The sequence below is a fragment of the Gavialis gangeticus genome, unplaced genomic scaffold (genome assembly GCF_001723915.1).
Source record: "Gavialis gangeticus isolate Ggan-Ray unplaced genomic scaffold, GavGan_comp1, whole genome shotgun sequence".
NCBI lineage: Eukaryota > Metazoa > Chordata > Crocodylia > Gavialidae > Gavialis > Gavialis gangeticus.
Window position 1 is genome coordinate 15,249,530 of NW_017729019.1, and position 18,045 is coordinate 15,267,574.

An 18,045-nucleotide genomic window follows, 5' to 3' on the forward strand; every position below is an offset into this window, starting at 1 on the left:
CCAGGAGTGCTCTGAAGCAGAACAAATCCAGGCTAATTACAGTGCATGGCCCGCGTGTCAGAGGTGCTGGATGCCAGCAGCTCTCACTGATTTCCTTGGAGGCTACTGGGCTTGCAGTCCACACAGCTAGGAGCCAGAAGGTTCCTGGAGCTGCGCCTCTCCTGTACTGCAGCTTGGGTCACCACGCGCACAGCTGCGAAGCGAGAGTCGTGTGCTACTGCGATGAAAAGGGGCTTTGGATTAGGTAGAAGTGTTACACTTGCTCTGTGTAGCGGTGAATAGTGGTTCCTGATACAGAAGGGGACATCAGGGGCTGTCTCTCTCCCTTGTTTTGGGGCTCCCTACACAGCTAGCCATCCAACAGACTCATCTGAGTAGTCAAATCACCTGAGCACAGGCCTGGGAGCTAGGAACTCCTTGGTGCTTGTCCTAGCTTGGGCAGTCACAGTTATCCCCTCTGTGACCCTATCCAAGCCCCTTAACCTCTCTCTGCTTCTCCGTCCAGGGTTGTCATCCTAGCCTCAGGGATCTGTGATTAATGCCTGCTGGTATTTTGAAGATTACATTGGCCATGCATTTATTACCAGTGTGTTTTTAGGAATGATTCAGTCTCTCATAAATGCACCGTTCACTATTGCCCACCCCACAATGCAGCGTAGAGACCAGAACTCATGGCTTTGTCCCTAAAATCGGCTCCTTGATACATTGGAGACAGGAGATGCCACATCGACTAGTAAAGCTTCTTTATGTGCTAGCTGGTAGACTGAGGCTAGGAGCAGAGGTTGCATATGTCCCTGGTCAAGTTGTACCTGCATTTGTCCTGGAATGGAAATAACCCAGGATTGACATGTACACACACCTTCCTTTAATCAGGGTTTAGCGAGCAGTCAAAATCCACGTTTCCGCCATTGATTCAACAATGCAATCCTGATAGCTGTTCGGACACACCTTGCAGTGTCCTGGGATAAATTGCTAGCCCTTCTTATCCCGTGAACCTTGTTAGGATGCATCCTGGGACAGAGGGCACGGACATCTGAACGACCTTGCTTTGTCCTGGGATAAAGCGGTTTATCCCAGGACAAGTGCAAAGTCTGTTTGTAGCCTGAGAGGGTTACCTGCTCCTTCACAATTCAATAAATACTGCCTACATCTGCCAGTAGAGGCCAGTGCAGCCCAGAGCCACAAGCTGGCTAGATTTTGCCCTGTCAGGCCATAGAGTGACTGGGGGCCCCTCGCCATGGGTGAGGGGTGCGGTGGGGGTCCTGAATGTTCCTTTGGTGCTGGGAACGAGATGGGGTGTTCCTGGGGGTCCCCTCTCTTTCCGGGGAGGTGGTAAAGCAGGTGGCTGAAGGGACTTGTGGCTCCACCTGCGAGCAAAGCCAGCCAGTGGGTTGCAGACGCGATGGGAAGCTCTCACAGTCTGCTCATTCATTCCAGGCTCGCACCATTACCAGTGTGCAGAGAGACAGGGCATCGCTGCCTCTGATCTGATATGGCTCCTGGCACTTCCCATCTGTCCTGCAGGCCCCTCTTCTGTCTTTGTCCCAGGGAGATTGTTGTCAAGTGGCTCACAATGTTGAAAGCATGTGGGGAACCTGCTAATGCTCCTGCTGGCTCAGATGCCTGCTGGGATGCACTCTAGCTGTGCCTTGATAACTATAAATGCAGGGGGAAAGCTGCTAATGATGGCTCACCAAGGGAACTGCTGCATCCCTTGCACTTCTAAAGAGGTCCCCAGCTAAGGCAGCATGGAGGAGCTCTCCCGAAGACTCAGATTTTGCTGACTGATAAGGCTGTTGTTTGCTAGCACTGAACTCCTCTGTCTGTGTGTGAGCTGTTTGCAATGGGCCAGGTTATTGCACTGATGTCCATGGGATAGCTCAGGTGACTAACAGGCCATAGCCAGGGACTGGGTGACCTGGTTTGCGCCTTTGTGATTTGGGTTTGCAAAAGCAGGCTCTGTGCTGGGCACGACAGTCAGACGCCTGGGAATTGTGTGGCCTTTCCAAACACAAAGGTCTGGGTTTGTCGGAAACGTGGGTTTTGCCCACATGTGCTGTGACCCCTGCCATTCTGCCACTGTTTTACGAGGGGTGAAATTCCACGTGATGAAGTCATTGAGATCAACACCATAAGTAGCCTTCCCTGAGGTGTCTTGAGTTGGTTTATTTTACACTCTCTTATTTCTCTAATGCCAGCTATCGATTCATCTCTCTCTTTGAAATCCCCATACGTAGTCAATCTATCAATATCTCTATATAGTGTCTCTATCTCATCCCTGGCTACCTAAATCTTTACATGACGCTGTCTCATCCCTATTTCCACTCTTTCTCTGGAGCTAATCTGCTCTCTCTTCAGTCTAGCTGCTGTGCGGTAAGCAGATATATGGACAGTCTTTGCCCTTTGGAGCTGCTGGACATAGCTGTCTATAGTTATTGGTGCCATCTTCTCTCTGTGGCTGCTGCCCACCTCTGAGAGGAGGGAGGCCCATGGTGCTTGCATAGAGCTGAAGGGTGGCACAGTTGCCCCTGGGCCGCCTCCCGAATGATTTAGGATCAACCCCGAATTCCCCTTATGATTTGACCCCTCTGATTTCTCCATGCTGCCTTCCTGGTAATCCCTGAACTCTCACATGCTCTGGTGCATGTGACCAAATTGCAATGACTATTGACCACCTTTCCAATCTAGCCTAGTTTAGTTAGATTCCAGCATGTACCAGGATCTGAGCCCCTTTCTATGGACACAGTCTTCTCACTTGCTCACCAGCTGCTCTCTGCCCCATTCCCCCATATCCCCGGGCTGTCGCTCATCACTGCAGCAGGATTTGGGGCCGTTCTCTGCCTTCTTGCCTTTAGGAAGCACTGTGAGATGCCGGGGTTAGCAGGCCTAACACGCTGGCAAAGCTGCTACAATCCTAAAGATCCCACATTTATCCTGACCTTTAACTCCCAGGCTCCGTCAGCACTACAGACTGCAGTGTTAATACTGTGTGTGTGTGCGTGTGTGCATTCACGTGTGTGCATGCGTGCGTAACCGTGTCTCCCTCTTATGGCTGTCGTGTGTATTACAGCCTCCATCCAGTCTGAGTCTTGGTGAATTTGGGGGCATAAATCCCTAAATTAATTTGGGGACATAAATCCCTGGGCTATGTCCTGATATGTAACATTTGCTCCTAAGCAGTTGCTTTAGCATGGGGTAGCCCTGATCCTCCTCCAGAGACGGTCATGCCAGAGACGCAAAAATATTAGTTTTTTTTCATCCAAAGCTTTTGCAGTCACTCCTTAATTAACCCTGCCAATGCCCCTCAATGGTGCGTGGTGACATGCCCATTTTGCAGAGGCACGGGGGTGCGAAGTGATGCTTCAAAGGCGGCACGACATGTTAGAGGAAGAACTGAGATTAGTCCCTGGAAGCCGGGATGTCCACTCCCAGCTGCTCTGACTCCCAGCTCTGCTCCATCCCAGCCAGAATGCAGCAAGCTATGAAGGCTGAGTTTGCAAAAGGCTATGGCTCAGGCTGTTCCCGGCACAGACGCATAGCAAGAACCCATCCCTACTTGTAAGAACTTACCATTTCAACAGGGAATTAATATCCCCAAATTACCTATGGGGACACGAGGCACAGGGAGATGGAAATGATTGGAATTATGCAGGGAGCCAGGGTAAGAGCCCAATTCCCCCCATCCAGCTTATTGCATTAAGCCGCGGAGCATCCTCCTTCTGTGTGAGATGAGCAGTAGAAGCGTCTCCCAAATGTAGTCATCAGCCAGCCCCTGGAAGCGCACGGGGGCCAGACGGGCGAGAGGCAAGTCTCCAGCCTGCAGTCTCGCTGGCTCCCATGTGTCTTGCATTTGGTATGCGGGAGCTTGGTCTGCCCGGGAGCTGGCACCGCTCGTTAGAGGCGTGCCAAGGCGCGTCGGGGACAATCGCAAGCAGCCGATGGCGTTATTAATTCCGGGGACAGGCGAGACTGTGGAGTTGTCAGCGCAGGAGGAAGGAGCCGTTTTTCACTCTGTCACTGGCAGGTCACGTATCTTTAAATAAACAACAGAATAAATAATTTACAGGGCTTGATTGCAGGCAGATTGGCTACGAAAACACAGCGGCTAACAAATAGCCCTGTCAGCTCTCATTTCTTCTGGCCCGTCTAATTGTTATCTGAGGATAACAGCGTCTGAAATCTCCAATAAGGTTCATTTGTCAGGGAGGCACCAAGCCAGGGGTCGGGCCAGGGGGCGGGGGCCAGAGTGTATTTAAAGGAAGAAGCCAATCTCAGGCACAATATGCTTTGGCTGATGGAGGGAGAGAAGTGAGGGAGTCCTGGTAATGAATGAGTGTGGAAAATGCATGTGCCTTCAGGGGAACTGATTGCCATCTCCCTCTTGGGACTGTCAGGCCCAGTCTGCGCAGGCAAGCGATGTTGCGCAGCTACAGCGGGACAAGCGTATGGGGGAGGGTTTTTTGGGTTTTTTTTGCAGGGTGGGGGGTGGGAATAGCTGAGAATGAGATTTAAGGCTGGGTTTTTGAAACCTGTCCTTGTTCTTTGCAGCCCCGGCGGGTAGGCTCTGCAGGCTCCACTGATGTCACTTCCATGCATAAGCGCCGCGCCGCGCCGGGTCTGTTGGCAATGCCGAGGAGTCTGTCTCTGCAGCAGGCCGCCTGTGCATCTCTGCCAGTCGGTCTGTGGTCTTTTAGAGATGCATCCATCTAGCCACGGCTCATTGAAGCCTCTAAAGAGCAGGCCTAGAGCAGGAGTCAAAGGTGGGGGCCCACTGGGTGGGTCTGATCATGTTGCCTCCATAGGCCTCCCTCTCCTTGGTCGTGCCTGCTACTAGCAACAAGGGGCCCGTGGCAGCTTTTCCATGCTGAGACAGTGGCACAGCTCGGGGAGGTTGCAGGGGTGGCACAGGGGAGGGGAAGGATTTGCTGCTCTGCTGTGTTTCCTCTGCCTCAGTTCTCCCTGGGCATCTCTCTTAAATTCGCACTTCCTTTATGTGCATGCACCCACAGCGAGGACTCCAGGGGCAACCTTCAAAACAGCTGAAGGCCTGGGCCACATTTCTGTACAGTATATGCACGTTTCCTCCATTGTAAATTTATCAGCTCAAATATAGACTTGTGTTTGCAGGGAGCAAATGGGAACCAATTTCTCCAGAAGGGCAGGTGCAGGCCGGTCCGTCACGCTGACCTGGGAGATCCCTTCAGAAGGCAGCTGGGGTCCTCTCCGCCTTTCTTGGGCAGGAGCTGCATCCAGTAGCAGCACGTTTCTGAGCTGGCCATCCATTTTTGAACTGGCCAGCACTTTCCCTGTGGTGCCAGGTGTGTGCTTTGGGGTCCAAAAACCTGTGTCCATCTGCTGCAGATGCCTCATCCAGGGAGATCAGGCAGTTTACTGGTATCCATGAACAGGCTATTCAGCAGCTGGGATGGAGATGAGATTACAGAGAGAGGAAGCTGGCCGTCCTGCCTCTTGCGCGTGGTAACGCAACACCGCATCTGAGCTGTGCAGAGGACAAAATCTCTCTCCACCCCCTCTCTGTGTCTGTTCCTTCCTTGCTCCTGTCTGACGCCAGCACCCTGCCATCTATTTCAAGGCCATGGCTCCAGGCTGGGAGACTTGCCTCTATCCATTAAGAAACGCATGGAAATAATCTTACTGGAGTGGGAGCGTTTCCATTCAGGCAGTCTCCTCTCCCGATTTGGAGCCCACCTGGGAATATGGAGCAGGTCGCATGTTCCAGCAGCCCTTCTCCCAGTGACCAAAGAGCCCCAATACCATTATTTAACCACAGGTTGAATAACTCAGTTCTGCATCCTGCCCTGCCGTTAGGAGGAGCATCATTGACTCTATGGGAGGACAAACCAAACAAATCATGGCAAGCGAACAGGGACCAGAGACTTACCGTGCGTCCCAGTTGCTCTGCGGTAATTGTTCAGTGCCCACTCTTATCCCGCGGTAGGTGAAAGTTGGAGCCTGTAGTTTATGTGGAAGAGGAGTTGTTCTAGTTTTCCTGTGAAAAAGGGTGAGAGCAGGGACCTGGGCACTGAGTACGGAGCAGCTGATACGCGGCAAGGCCCTGCCCAGTTTTCACTCGCTCTGCTTTACGTGCCTGTGTCTTAAGGATCAGGGATTGTAGTGTCGTGCATGCGTGCTCAGAGTGCAACACAAGCGGGGCCCGGTTGGCACTTCTCAGTGCTTTGTTAGTCACCCACAGTCATAGACAGGGGAGTTGTAAGGGACCTCAAGAGGTCATCGAGTCCAGCCCCCTGCCCAGGGCAGGATCAGCTCTGTCTAAACCATTCCCGACTGGTGTTTGTCTAACTCGCTCTGCAAAACCTCCCCCGATGGCGATTCCACAGTCTCCCAAGCTGATCTATTCCAGTGCTTAACCATCGTTACAGCGAGAATGTGTTTCCTAATGTTTAACTGTAATCTCCCTTGTTGCAATTTAAGCCCATTATTTCTTGTCCTATCCTCAGTGGGCACAGAGAGCAATTTATTCCCTTCCTCTTTGCAGAAACCTTTCACATCACTGAAGATTGGTTTCATGTCTCCCTTCAGTCGTCTCTTCCCCGAACAAAGCAAACCCAGTTCTTCCAACCGCTCCTCATCGGTCATGTTTTCTAGGCCTTGGATCATTTTTGTTGCTTTCCTCTGGTCTCTCTCCAACAGGTCCACATTTGTCTTCAAGTGTCATGCCCATCACAGACACAGCTGAGTGCTGAGTGAAGGGGGGAAAATGGTTTTTTTGCATGTCTTCCATGGGGCCTGTTTGTTCATCCAGCACGATGATTTTTTTGCAACCATCTGGGATGCTTGATGTGTTTCAGCTTGTGATCCTCTCTACCCCTTAGATCTCGTTTTCACAGAACTGTCTCATGACTTGTTGGTCTCATCTTGTATCTGTGCTGTTGAATCTTCCTGCCTAACAGGGGAAATAGAATTGCATCCTATTTATTTCAGAACATTTCTCCCATTTTGTCAGGATCATTCTGAATTCTAACCTTGGCCTCCCAGCTTGGGATCCCTTGCAAAATTAATACGTGCATTTTCTATTCCAACATCCAGGTCAGTAAATATTGAATAATACAAGACCCAGAACAGGCCCCCTGTATAATCCCACTGCTAGTTTGATAGTGAACCATTGATTACCATGGATAACTACCCTTTAATTAACTTTTTCCCAACCAGTTATACACTCGTGTTGCAATAGTTTCACCTTGGCCATTTCCCACCCCCACCACTTGCTTACCAGAAAGGCACGTGAATCTTTGTTAACAGCTTTATTAAATCCAGATATATTGCATCTACTGGATCTCCCCTGCCCACAAGGCCTGTTATGCTGTCAGTGAAGGATATTATATCACAGTAATAAAATGCAAAAGGTCAAATGTGCTTGGAAAATTTGGTGAGCGGCATCTAGATGAGGCTGGTCATTATGGGTTGTTTGTTTTTTTCCTACTATCCCCCATGCCTCCATGCGCTGCTGTGAGACAGAGCTTCTGCAATTGAGACTTGAGATTTGAGGCAAAGGGGAAATTGGTCTGCGTTGCAAGCCCCGTTTGTCTGCATCAGAAGTGCATGGCAATGGACCTCTGGACTGTATTTCTCCAGGCTGACCCGCCACCCTGAGGATGCTTCATGATCCCCATAGTCAGGGTTCATTCATGCAGTGCTCCTGGACTTCAACCACAGTTGGCTTCCCCAGATGTATCATCTCTGCCATTGCTGGTGTGATGTTTGCTGCTCTTCTTCCAGGGCTGTCAGGCCTGTACATCAGCTGCTTTGAGCCAGCTGGGAGCTCTCTGGAGAGGAAAGTATGAAATTCTTGGGGAATTGGGACACTGGTTACAGTGCATTGCAGGTTCAGCTTTGGTGCTCTCAAGAAAGAAGCTTCTCTCCATTCTTCCTTTAACTCCCTCCACAAAAGCTGGCATCTGATCTGGGTACTCAAGTTATTTCCTGCCCCTCTCCCCAGTACGGCCTCCATGAACTTCCACCCCTTGCACTGCGTGTGGGGGAAAAGTTTGGGGCAGGTAGATGAAGAAGATCTTGCACTGAGTTGCAGGTCTCTTTGCTTTCCTGCCTGCCCCTCTGTGGACAAGCCCTAATGTTTTCACTGGGTTCACCAGGAGCTGGGCCCCTCTGCAATTCAACCAGAGCTGAATGTCTCTGCCGGGAGCTCCAGAATTAGCCGTGAAGGCAGGCCTTTGGAGACTATGCCCACCCCAACTCTTATGGCACGAAGGTTGACCCAGGTTCATACGGCAGGGACCAGCAAAGGAGGGTAAGCGTCATTAATGATACATGTGAGTTTTCTCTCTCTGTCTTTCCAGCTCTGGCCACCAAACAGACTTACGTCAGCTATAGCAACCACGCGATTTAACTCCAGCCAACAGCAGCCGCCCACGGTGGAGGGGGGGCCTGTGCAAGAGGAAGAGACGCAGAAGAGTTGAGTCAAAATCGCTCGCCGCAGGAAATGGGAGAGTGGGGAAACCAGGTCAGATTTGAAGGCGGCATTGCGGGGGCCTCGTTCTGCTAGCTGGGCTGTTGGAGGGAGCTCCTTGGGAAGATGGCGATGAACAGCAGCAAAAAATGAACATCAAACCAATCAACAAAAGCCACCAACCAAGCACCATGAAAATGCATGCCTCCCAACGGAGGAAGAGGAACAACGGAGCAGGGCGAACGTGCAATGGAGAGAGGTGACGGACTTTCGCAATTTGTGGGTTTTTTTCCTTATCTTGGCAAAACAAAAGAAAAAAAATACAAATCCATTTTTCCCTTTTCCAAAATTTGTGCGATTGTTTGTGGTTGTGGAAACTCTTTTGTTCCCCTGCCCCCGCCCCCCCTTTAGTTTTTCCTTTTCCATTTTTCTTTTGTTCCCGTCTTCCTCCTTCCCTATTCACATTCTCTCTCTCTCTCTCTCTTTTCTCCTACCAAATTCTGTGTGTTGCAAAAAAAATAAAAATAAAATAAAAACTAAATAAAGAAAATTAAAAAAAAAAAACAGATGACAAAAAAAAATAAATTAAAACCTAGACTGTGTTCAAAGTGCTGATTTCTATAGGTGGTAAATTAATGTATGTGATGACCATATGGATTGAAATATGTCTGCTTTATGTACTGACCAATCAAAAAAGAAAAACACAAAAAAAACAAAACAAAGTTCAGTGCCTGGATGTTTATGAATTATTCAATGAAGATGTGTAGAGCATGACCATTTTTATACGAGGATATTTCTAATAAAAGACCATGGTTTTGCACTCAGTGTTTGTCTTGTTCTTGATGACTGTTGGTTACTGGCTCCAGGGAGTCTATTTGACTTCTCCTTAAGAAGGTTCAGAGGGCACTTGATTGCCGTCAGTAAGCGCTGATGTGGAGAACAGATTTCTAATAGTGTAGGGCTCTTTTATTTGCCAAACAAAGGCAGAAGAAAACCCAATGACTGGAAGCTGAAGCTGGATCTATTCAGGCTAGAGATAAGGTCTCAAATTGGCAGTGCTGCTAATGTCTGGAACAATTTCCCTAGGGGCGTGTTGAGCCCTCTGTGACGTTCTGGCGCAGATTTCCAAAAGCAGCCGAGCCATCCAGGCGTAGAGGGATCGGTGGGATGCACGCTCTTGAAGCAGTGGATCTTTTGCAGAATCCAAAACCAGCTCTCTTCCTGCGAGATGCGCTCTACTCTAACCGGAAAGTCATGAGCTCAGTCCAGGAGTCCTGGAAGAAGGTGCTTGGAGCTGTGTCGTGCAGGAAGTGAGACTGGAGGTCCCTTTTATGCCATTTATGAGAGAGGAGCTTGCTCTGAATGAGTGGTTGCAGCAGAACTGGCTTTATGGAAGCAATTTAAGCCCCAAGAGTCTCATTCACCTGTCATTTGTATGTTGCTCCAATGGACACAGCTAGACTCACATGTTGGCAGCCTCAGGAGGGGTGGAGAGCACGGGCTAGGGGGACAATGCCCCTACTCTGGTCCCCGGTGCGGTCCTAGAGAGCAGGGAAATGCTCATGCTGCCTCGGCTCTTCCTGCTCCCTGGATAGACAAAGGCCCCAGCATGCAGGACTGTCAATCTGACACCAGTCGCCAGCATAAGGAATAAATGCTCACTTGATGGGTCTTCTCACCGGAGCCCCGTGGGGCAAGATGTGTAAAGGCAGAGTATACCAGGTGGGATGAAGGAAGAGCCTGACAGGTGTGACAGGCCTCAGCTAGCTGAGCCGTGATCTCGGGTTAGCAGCGAGAGGCAGGCACGTTGGGAGAGATTCACACCGTGTATTTTAGGAAAGCCAGCATGTCATCTCATGGATCTGGAGAGGCTGGCAGCACTGACGACGGACAGGAATAGCCTGTGCCATGGCTTTGTAGGCTTGGGGGTAGAGGCGGTCTCTGAGCTGTCGTCAGATAACGTAGCCCAGGTCTGGGTCCCTGAACTGATGTACCTTACCTGTTAGTCCAGCCCGTGTCCCCTCCACCCCTGCAGCTCCTAGTCCAAGGTCGTTATGGGGCTGACTTGAGACTCGTGACACCTCAGAAGACACTCGGATCCAGGTCCCTGGCAGCCTTCAAGCTACCGCTTTTCACCTGGAGCGTAAGCCAAATTGGATATTTCCAGAGTCATCCAGGTGAGGATTTCATCACAGGGATGTCTAGGGAATGGTCAGCCTTGCTATAAGGCCTGCATAGGCATGCAGACAAGAAGATCTGTGCATGAACTAGTATTTGCAAATTATTACTGGCTATTGCCCCCCACACTTGGCTGCAACTTTTGTCATCCAGTCAGAGTGCAGAAGGCAGAACCCGTGGCCTGGCTAACCAGTCGCCCACCACAAATAAGGAATGACTAGCTATACATTAAAGGTGCATTAGTAGCTATTTCCTGAGGTGGTCTAGTGATGAAGACGGGATAAGAAATGATTTGTGCAACCAACTCAGTGAATACAGCTAGCGAAGAGAGGTGATGGACAGGCAGGTCTCAGGGCCCAGCCACTGACCCAGGGGTCGAGAACCAGGGGATGCATCTGTTGCGGACCTGCTGAGAGCCTTTGGAAAGTGATTCAGTTTGTCTGGGTTTCTGTCTCCACTCCCGTCCTTTGTCTGTCTGTAGCCCACTAGCGCTCTGGGGAGGCACAGCTACCTTTTGGGTGGCTAATATGTTCACAACTAATCAATCAAAAGTAGCTCTGTGACTAATCAGGCTGGGATCAGCACCTGCTGGCAGCAGCCTTGCCCCTTGTACGCCGTTCTCCCCGGGGAGAGCTGGTTTATGGCACTTCTGAAGTGCGAGTCCCCGGGGTCCTTTAAGAAGCTCTGAGGCTGCTGCTGTTGATTCATCTCAATCCTGGCTCTCTTGGAGTCTCGGTGACACGAAGCACGCCTGTGACTTCAGAAGGCAATTAATTAAAGGCTAAATGCCGCAAAGTGCTCTGGGGAGATGCTGCTCCTCCTCATTATCGTTCCTCTCCAGGCACTTGAGCCGAGAGCAGAGGCTCGTCGTAGGTGAAAGGGGCCCCTGAGATGGAGATGAGAGGAGGGAGCGTGCTTGGCTCATGTGGCCTCGGCGGCCACAGCTGAGGAAGTCGCACAAGTGCTTGTGGAGAAGAGGCTGCTCCATGCTTGTGTGGACCCAGCCCCTCCGGCGTGGCCTTTGGGCTGGGCTCAGCTGGCTCTGCCTCTTCCCCAGAGTCATCAGCCTTGGTCCCAGCCGCCTGGGACTCATTCCCCCTACACAGCGCCTGCTTTCAATCAAATCCATGCTCCTTTCTAGACACCGGCTCAGACCCAGAGGTTGGAGATGGCCGGAGCAGCCCGCCCCATTCATACAGCCCCTCCTGCAGCTGTTTCTCTCCTGTAGCTCACAGCTCTTCATTCCCTGCCTGCAGGGGTTTGGATCTGGGGGTCCCTTGGCCTGCTTTAGTGCAGCTCCCGGGCTACCAGCCAGCCTCTTCTACTTTTCCTTCGTGAGACTCAACAAGGCTTGAGGCCTCACTTTTGCCCAAGTGTATGTTGGGGGTGGGGTGGGGAAAGAAATAGGAAGTTCAAAGGTGTGGGTGGAGAGAAAGCCCTGCCTTGCCCAGCTTGAGACCCTGTCATGCTGGGTTCATTTGCCAAGAGGCAGCCCCTTCTCCAAAGCCCTCACAGAGGCAGGCAAAGGGATTATTCTCACCCCTGTCCAGAGATGGGAAGCTGAGTCCCAGAGAAGATCAGGAACTTGCCCATGGTCATGCAGAAAGTCAGTGGCAGAGCAGGGGATTGCACCTAGTGCCCAGGGTCACAGCTTAGTGCTGGATACGGCCCCTTCCAGTGCGGTGTCCTTCCCTCCTCGCCTCTCCCTCCTGTTTTTGCAGCCACGCTCCTTTGTTCTTGGCTCAGTGGCTCGTCAAGCCTCTCATTGGCACGTGGAGATGTGCTTTCCACTCAGTGCACAGCCACGTACGCTCCGACAGGGCTCTTTCACCCCCTGTTTATAGTCGCTGCCTTTTGTTTCCGTGTTTAATGGATACACGTGTTCCCCGGGTGGGAGCAGAGCGCGGCTCCTCTCTGCGCATCAGGTTTATTAGCATTTTAATTATGTTCTTGCTCTGGGTGCCCAGGCTGGCTCTGGGCTGACAGCGGCTGGTGCCTGGAGGTACAAGAGAACGGGGCCTAGCTGCATGCGGCCTGGGTCCGGCTCATTCCCTAGTGTGAGTGCAAATGGGCAATGATGCCCTTCCACGTGGTGCTTCCTGTTGGGAGAAGCTGGGAATATGGGAACAGCGGCCACCCTCGACTGCAAGGGCTTCTGGCTCCTTTCCCTCTAGCTGGGGCTCCCTCCCTCCTCTGGGGGCCTGTACTGCTTTGCTACGCACCGTCTGCCTGCAGCGCTCCAAGCTAGAGTCTCGTGGGGGTAAGCGTTACAGACTCCAGAAGAAACACAGCCAGGAAACTCCCTTCCCTGAGGCCTCAGGGCAGGTGGCTGGCCTGGGACTCGAGGCAACCCCAGGCAAGGCTGGGCACTTGAATGAGTTGTGGGGGAGCAGGTGGAAACTAGATAGGGGGGCCAAAGCCTTGCACAGACCTGGAAGTTATGCTCTTATCCTTTGGGCACTGGGCTGGGACCTAAAAGATGTGGGTTCAATTCCTTCCTCAGCCAAGGAGCCCTTGGATGCTCTGCCTCAGTTTACCTATCCTTGGCAGTGCCCTGCCCCAGTTTACCTATCCTTTGTCTACTGATACTTTTAGCGTCTTAGAGGTACAGGCTGTGTGTATGTACAGCACCTAGCACAATAGAGCCTTGGTTTTGATTGGGTCATCAGGAGGGATAAGAAATTATAAATAATAAAAATCATTCAGATGTTCTTCATTCTGGGGTGTCTGAAGCTCAGGTCTAGGTTTGAATCCAGAACCTGGAGACCCCAAATTAATACTAGTGGGGCATGGGCCTCAGCCAGTTCAGGGTCCTGGGTGCTGCTCTTGAATGTCTCTAAGTTAGCCAGTGCTCGTGGGGTTCCCAAACTGGGCTGTAGACCAGGCTTTGTGTCCAGGTTGGCCTGTGTCCCCATCCTGTCCTCCAGTGTGACCGCCTTCCTCCATAGTTTACTGTCACCCGTGAACTTTGCCAGTCCGCATCTGATGCTCAAATCCAGATCATTAATGAAGATGTTGAAGAGTACTGGCCTGAGTACTGAGCCCTGAGGGACTCCATTGGTCACCTTGCACCACGTTGATTTGCTCCCATCAACTAGTACTTTTTGGGTCAGACCCCAGAACCAGTTCCCCAGCCATTGGACCATGAGATGGTCGAGGCCGCAACTCCCAAGCTTAACAGTGAGGACATTATGGGAGACCAAGTCAACGGCTTTCTTGAAGTCTAGATATATGACAACAACCTTGTCTCCTTTGTCCAGGCAATACATCACCTGGTCATAGAAGGAGACGAGGTTGGTCAGGGAAGACCTTCCAGCAACAAAGCCATGTTGGCTGACATTCAGAAGGGTGCCATCCATGAGCCTGTTGCTGATGGACCCCTTTGTGATTTTCTCCAAGATCTTTCCAGGTATGGATGTTAGAAAGATCTTGGAGAAAATAGCCAGGTCCTGTGTAGCTTCTAGTCCAAGGCAGGAATAGGGCTAGCAGAGGATGGCTGGTGTGTAGGCAGTATCCCAGGCTGGTTATGGAAAGCAGGTGCTTTCTGCAAGGGATTGATACTGATGTCGGGGTGTCTGGCTGATGTTAACTGAGGGCTGTATGGGTGTAGATGAAGCAAGGAGCACAACGCCTGCAGGAGGAGAAGGGTTCGGCCCTTTACTGAAGTTTGAAGTGGGAGCAGGGGTTAAGAAGGGACAGTCATGTAATTCAGACATCACCTGTCCTGGGCTCAGCATGCATTGCAGCACCCTTTGTGCTTGCTCCGTAGGGAGTATGAGTAGGATGCAGCCCCCACTGGAGCCGGGCATCAAGGGCCTTCTATCAGCCAAGTGTCCTGCCTGTCTAGCCCTCCACACCCCTGGGCCTCTGGGAAACGCAAGCCCAGAATGAGTCTTTGAGAGGAGGAGTTGCAGGCAGATTGTCTTTGCCACTGAAGTTGGTTTGAATTCTGGGTGCACCTGGGCTGTGGATCTGTGCTGCTTTTCAGATCACGGCCTCATGCCAAGCCCTGATGCTGCAGCTGTCGATAGGATGGGATCGTGCAGGCACAAAAGGGTTAACAGAGCACCCTGAGGCCTGGAAAGAGGCCTGGGCTGAGCTTGCAGGGACTTCCCTAATCATTACAGGAGAGGGGCTGCAGCTGGGGTTGATTAGGAGCAGGTGATAAAGGGAGGAAGCTGGAGCTGTTCTGGTTCCCTGTCAGCTCAGAAGCTGCTGCCTGTCACTCTGGTCTGCTCTGCATGGCAGGAAAACGGGTAGGAAATGGCATGGCCGCACAAGAAATCCTGTCTGGAAGGGCTGGTCCCCTGCTCCCTGCTGGACTTTCTGTCCAGCTGTGCTTCCCTTGCCCTGCAAGTGCTGCCCTCTGGGTCTCATATCTCAGGGGTACCTGGAGCCCTTTGTAGGAAGGGTCTGCTTGTGGTTGTGGCCTGCCCTAGCACGTGGGGTTCATGTGCCTCCGTGGCACTAGGTTATACCTGGAGTCCTGCTGTGTGTCTGAAGGCACTGGTGGGCCAGGGCTGGCATTACAGGCACAGGCAGACACGATCTGGCGATTCAGTAAATGGCAGCGGGGCCGAGGCGGCAGAGGCTGAGAGCTTTGCCCAGAGGCGGGCTGCCCCTTGGAGCCGGCATCAGAGAAGTTGGGTAGGCTTTGCCTTGTTTGTAGAGACAAGGAGCTCGCCACACTGGCAATGGATGTTTTTTACTGATCGTCTTCCGCTTTGGTTTGAGCAGCGTCGGGGGAGGCCGGGGGTTGAGTCAGACCACAGGGATTCTTCTCTAGAAGTGGCCTGTCCAGCTAAGGACTGAGATGTGTCCTTCATTTCAGTGTCTCAGCCTTGTTATACAGATGGAGGAAACTGAGGCACACATCTGGCAGCTGGAACCTGCTTCCCTGAGCAAGCCAGGATTAAAATCTGAGCTTCATCAAGCCATTAAACTTTCTTGTGCTGCTCAGAGTAGTGCAATTTTGGTATTGTGCTCAGCTGGCCTGTTTGTACCTGGATGTGGTAGCCTGTGAGGTGGTTTGTGGCTCGTGTCTGATGCTTTGGGAAGCTGGGGGTGACCGTCCTGCTGACCTTGCATGCATGAGCTGTCTCCATGCCTCCAGCCACGTGGGTCTGCGTCTAGAGCTGCTGCCCAGTAACAAGTCAAATCCCATCCAAGCCCTGTGGGGCCCTGCTCGTTCCCTTGCATGGATGCTGCTGCCTTGTTGGCAGGCTCTGAAGCCCTGGCAATTCTGCTGCTGCACTCTTCCCTTTGGGACCTGCATCAGGTTTTGTGCCACTATGGCCTGATTGGACCTGGCATTTCTATTACTGCCCCTATGACCCTGCTCCCTGTCTCTCTCCGTCCCCTGCTAACTGCTCCCTCATCCCCTTGCCTGTATAGCTGCTGGGGGGGGGCGGGCTGTCAGCCCGGCAGCTCCTAGAAGAGCAGAAGAGATACCCCATAATCTCACCGTGCCTCCTGTTTTGCAGCCAGGTGCATGGCATGGTGGGATGTGCAAGGCCGGGGGGCAGGAAGAGAACAGCATTGTCCCCCCCAGCCGGTGCAGGAAGAGCTTGTCGCAACGCGGCTGCATGGCTTAGCTTGCTACCTTCCTGCCCCACGGGTCCTAATCAGACATGACGGCAGCCTGCCTTCCACACGTCACTCCAAGCTACTCAAGTAACAGGAGCTGCTTCCAGATAGACGTGTCCTCCAGGAACGTCCCTGTGGGGAAGGGCCGCTCCAGAGCAGAGCGCTGCCTCGGCAGAGCCTGACCCTGCCGGTAATGGGCCACCTCTGGCACTGCCATGGCCAATGAGTGTGGCCCTAAACTGGAGTCTTGTGGGGGGTGGGCATTGGCAGTGCTTTGGGGGCTCAGGACTAAGGGAGCCTGAGGGCAGGATTAGCAGCACGGCAGGGGAATGAGCAGCTCTGCCCTGCGGCACGGTCCACGCATCGTGCCTGTTCCCGGCAGGCAGCAGGGCCCTGGCTTGACTGGCTCCTTGCTCCTCTGCTCATGAGAGCATGTACTAGATGGGGGAAGTGACCTGCTCCAGCATGAAATACAATGGTTTTATTTTTGCTGGGCTCCCCGGTGGCCTGCTCCCTCCTGGGCAGTGCAGCTTCGGGTGCTCGTGCTAGAGACTCTCCAGCCTGCAGGGCAAAGGAGTGGCCTGGGCCTGGGTCTCCAAGACCTGGGGTCTCCTCACAGCCTCTTGTTTCCCCTGTGAAGGGATCAGGGCAGGTCTTCTCTGTGTGGGAGCTGTCGAAGGAGAGAGACGCTGTAGCACAAGCTTTAATGGCTCCGTGCTGGGGAGTCTGGTAGAGGAGAGAGGGTCTGAGGGCTCTTGTGTGGCCTCAGAGAGGGTAAGTGTCCTGCATCACGGAAGAAGACGCCCTCTTTCTTGCAATGCCCTGGAGCGCTGTGAGGCACCTAGTAACTGGGTCCTACCAAGCCGCTAGGGAGGGGTTGGAGGATGCTTGCACGTATCCTGCCTTGATGGGCTGGAGCAGGGGTGGCCAACCTGCAGCTCTGCAGCCACGTGCACCTCTTCAGAAGTTAATATGCACCTCCTTGAATCTTTGCACAAGCACGTGGTGACCAGCACTGGGCTGGAGGCAAAGCACCCAGGGTGCTTGGGAGGGGACAGGGCTCAGCTAGCACGGTGGGTGCAGCACTTAGGTGTCAAGGGGACCAGTGCAGTGCAAAGGGGGACTAGTGCGTGCCACGAGGCATCCCGGCTGAGTGCTCACAAGGGGACTCCTGCCGCTGTGTGGGTAGGTGTCTACAGCTGTTTGCTTGTAGGATGCTGCAGGTTGCCTGCTGCTGTCTCTATGGCTTTTCTGCCATTCCTGAGCTTGCACCATCCTTTCACTGCTCAGGCTGGTTTCTTCCCTCCCTTGTGGGTCCTGACTCTACCTCACCTGCTGGCCTGGGGCCCGTTTACACCTGCAGATAAGTTGATGCTACATCAGGGCCCCTGACTCATCTTCTCTGTGCATGCTCCTCCCATCACAGGCACCTGCTCCATCCTTGAGGCCCATCCTTAAGCATCACATCAGCTACATGTTCCTACTGCCACGAGCTTGGACCCTGCTCCCAGCCCCTGTGCTCCCCTGTAGTGCGGTGTGTGCATGTTTATACACTCCCTGCACCCTCTTCTCCTCCTACAGGTCGGGGTGGAAGGGATGAAAAAGGGGGCTGTGTGGGTGCAAGGCTGCTTCTTCTACAAATGCCCACGGCTTCCTGCTGACCTGAGCTGGGCTCTGCAAGGGCTTTGCTGTGAAGTGGGTGGCTGAGTGCTGACGTTTCTCTCCATGGCTCTGCTTTCTGCTCCCTGTGAGCCCTCTTTCCTAGCTCTGAGCACAAGGACAAGGCTGACTGTGGAGAAAGCAATCAATCAATAGGAGAAAAAGCAAATGTTTCC

At 52.5% G+C, this 18,045-nt stretch overlaps 1 protein-coding gene across 1 annotated transcript in view; it reads left to right on the forward strand.

Annotated features, from left to right (window-relative positions):
- The window catches only part of GRM4 (glutamate metabotropic receptor 4), a 266,804-nt gene extending 257,879 nt beyond the window's left edge, over nt 1-8,925 (forward strand). Inside the window, exon 11 of the mRNA XM_019514184.1 lies at nt 8,337-8,925. Within this exon, the coding sequence (XP_019369729.1) occupies nt 8,337-8,386 (50 nt within the window). The 3' untranslated portion in view covers nt 8,387-8,925. The remainder of the gene's footprint in view (nt 1-8,336) is intronic.
- The last annotated feature ends 9,120 nt before the right edge of the window (nt 8,926-18,045 follow it).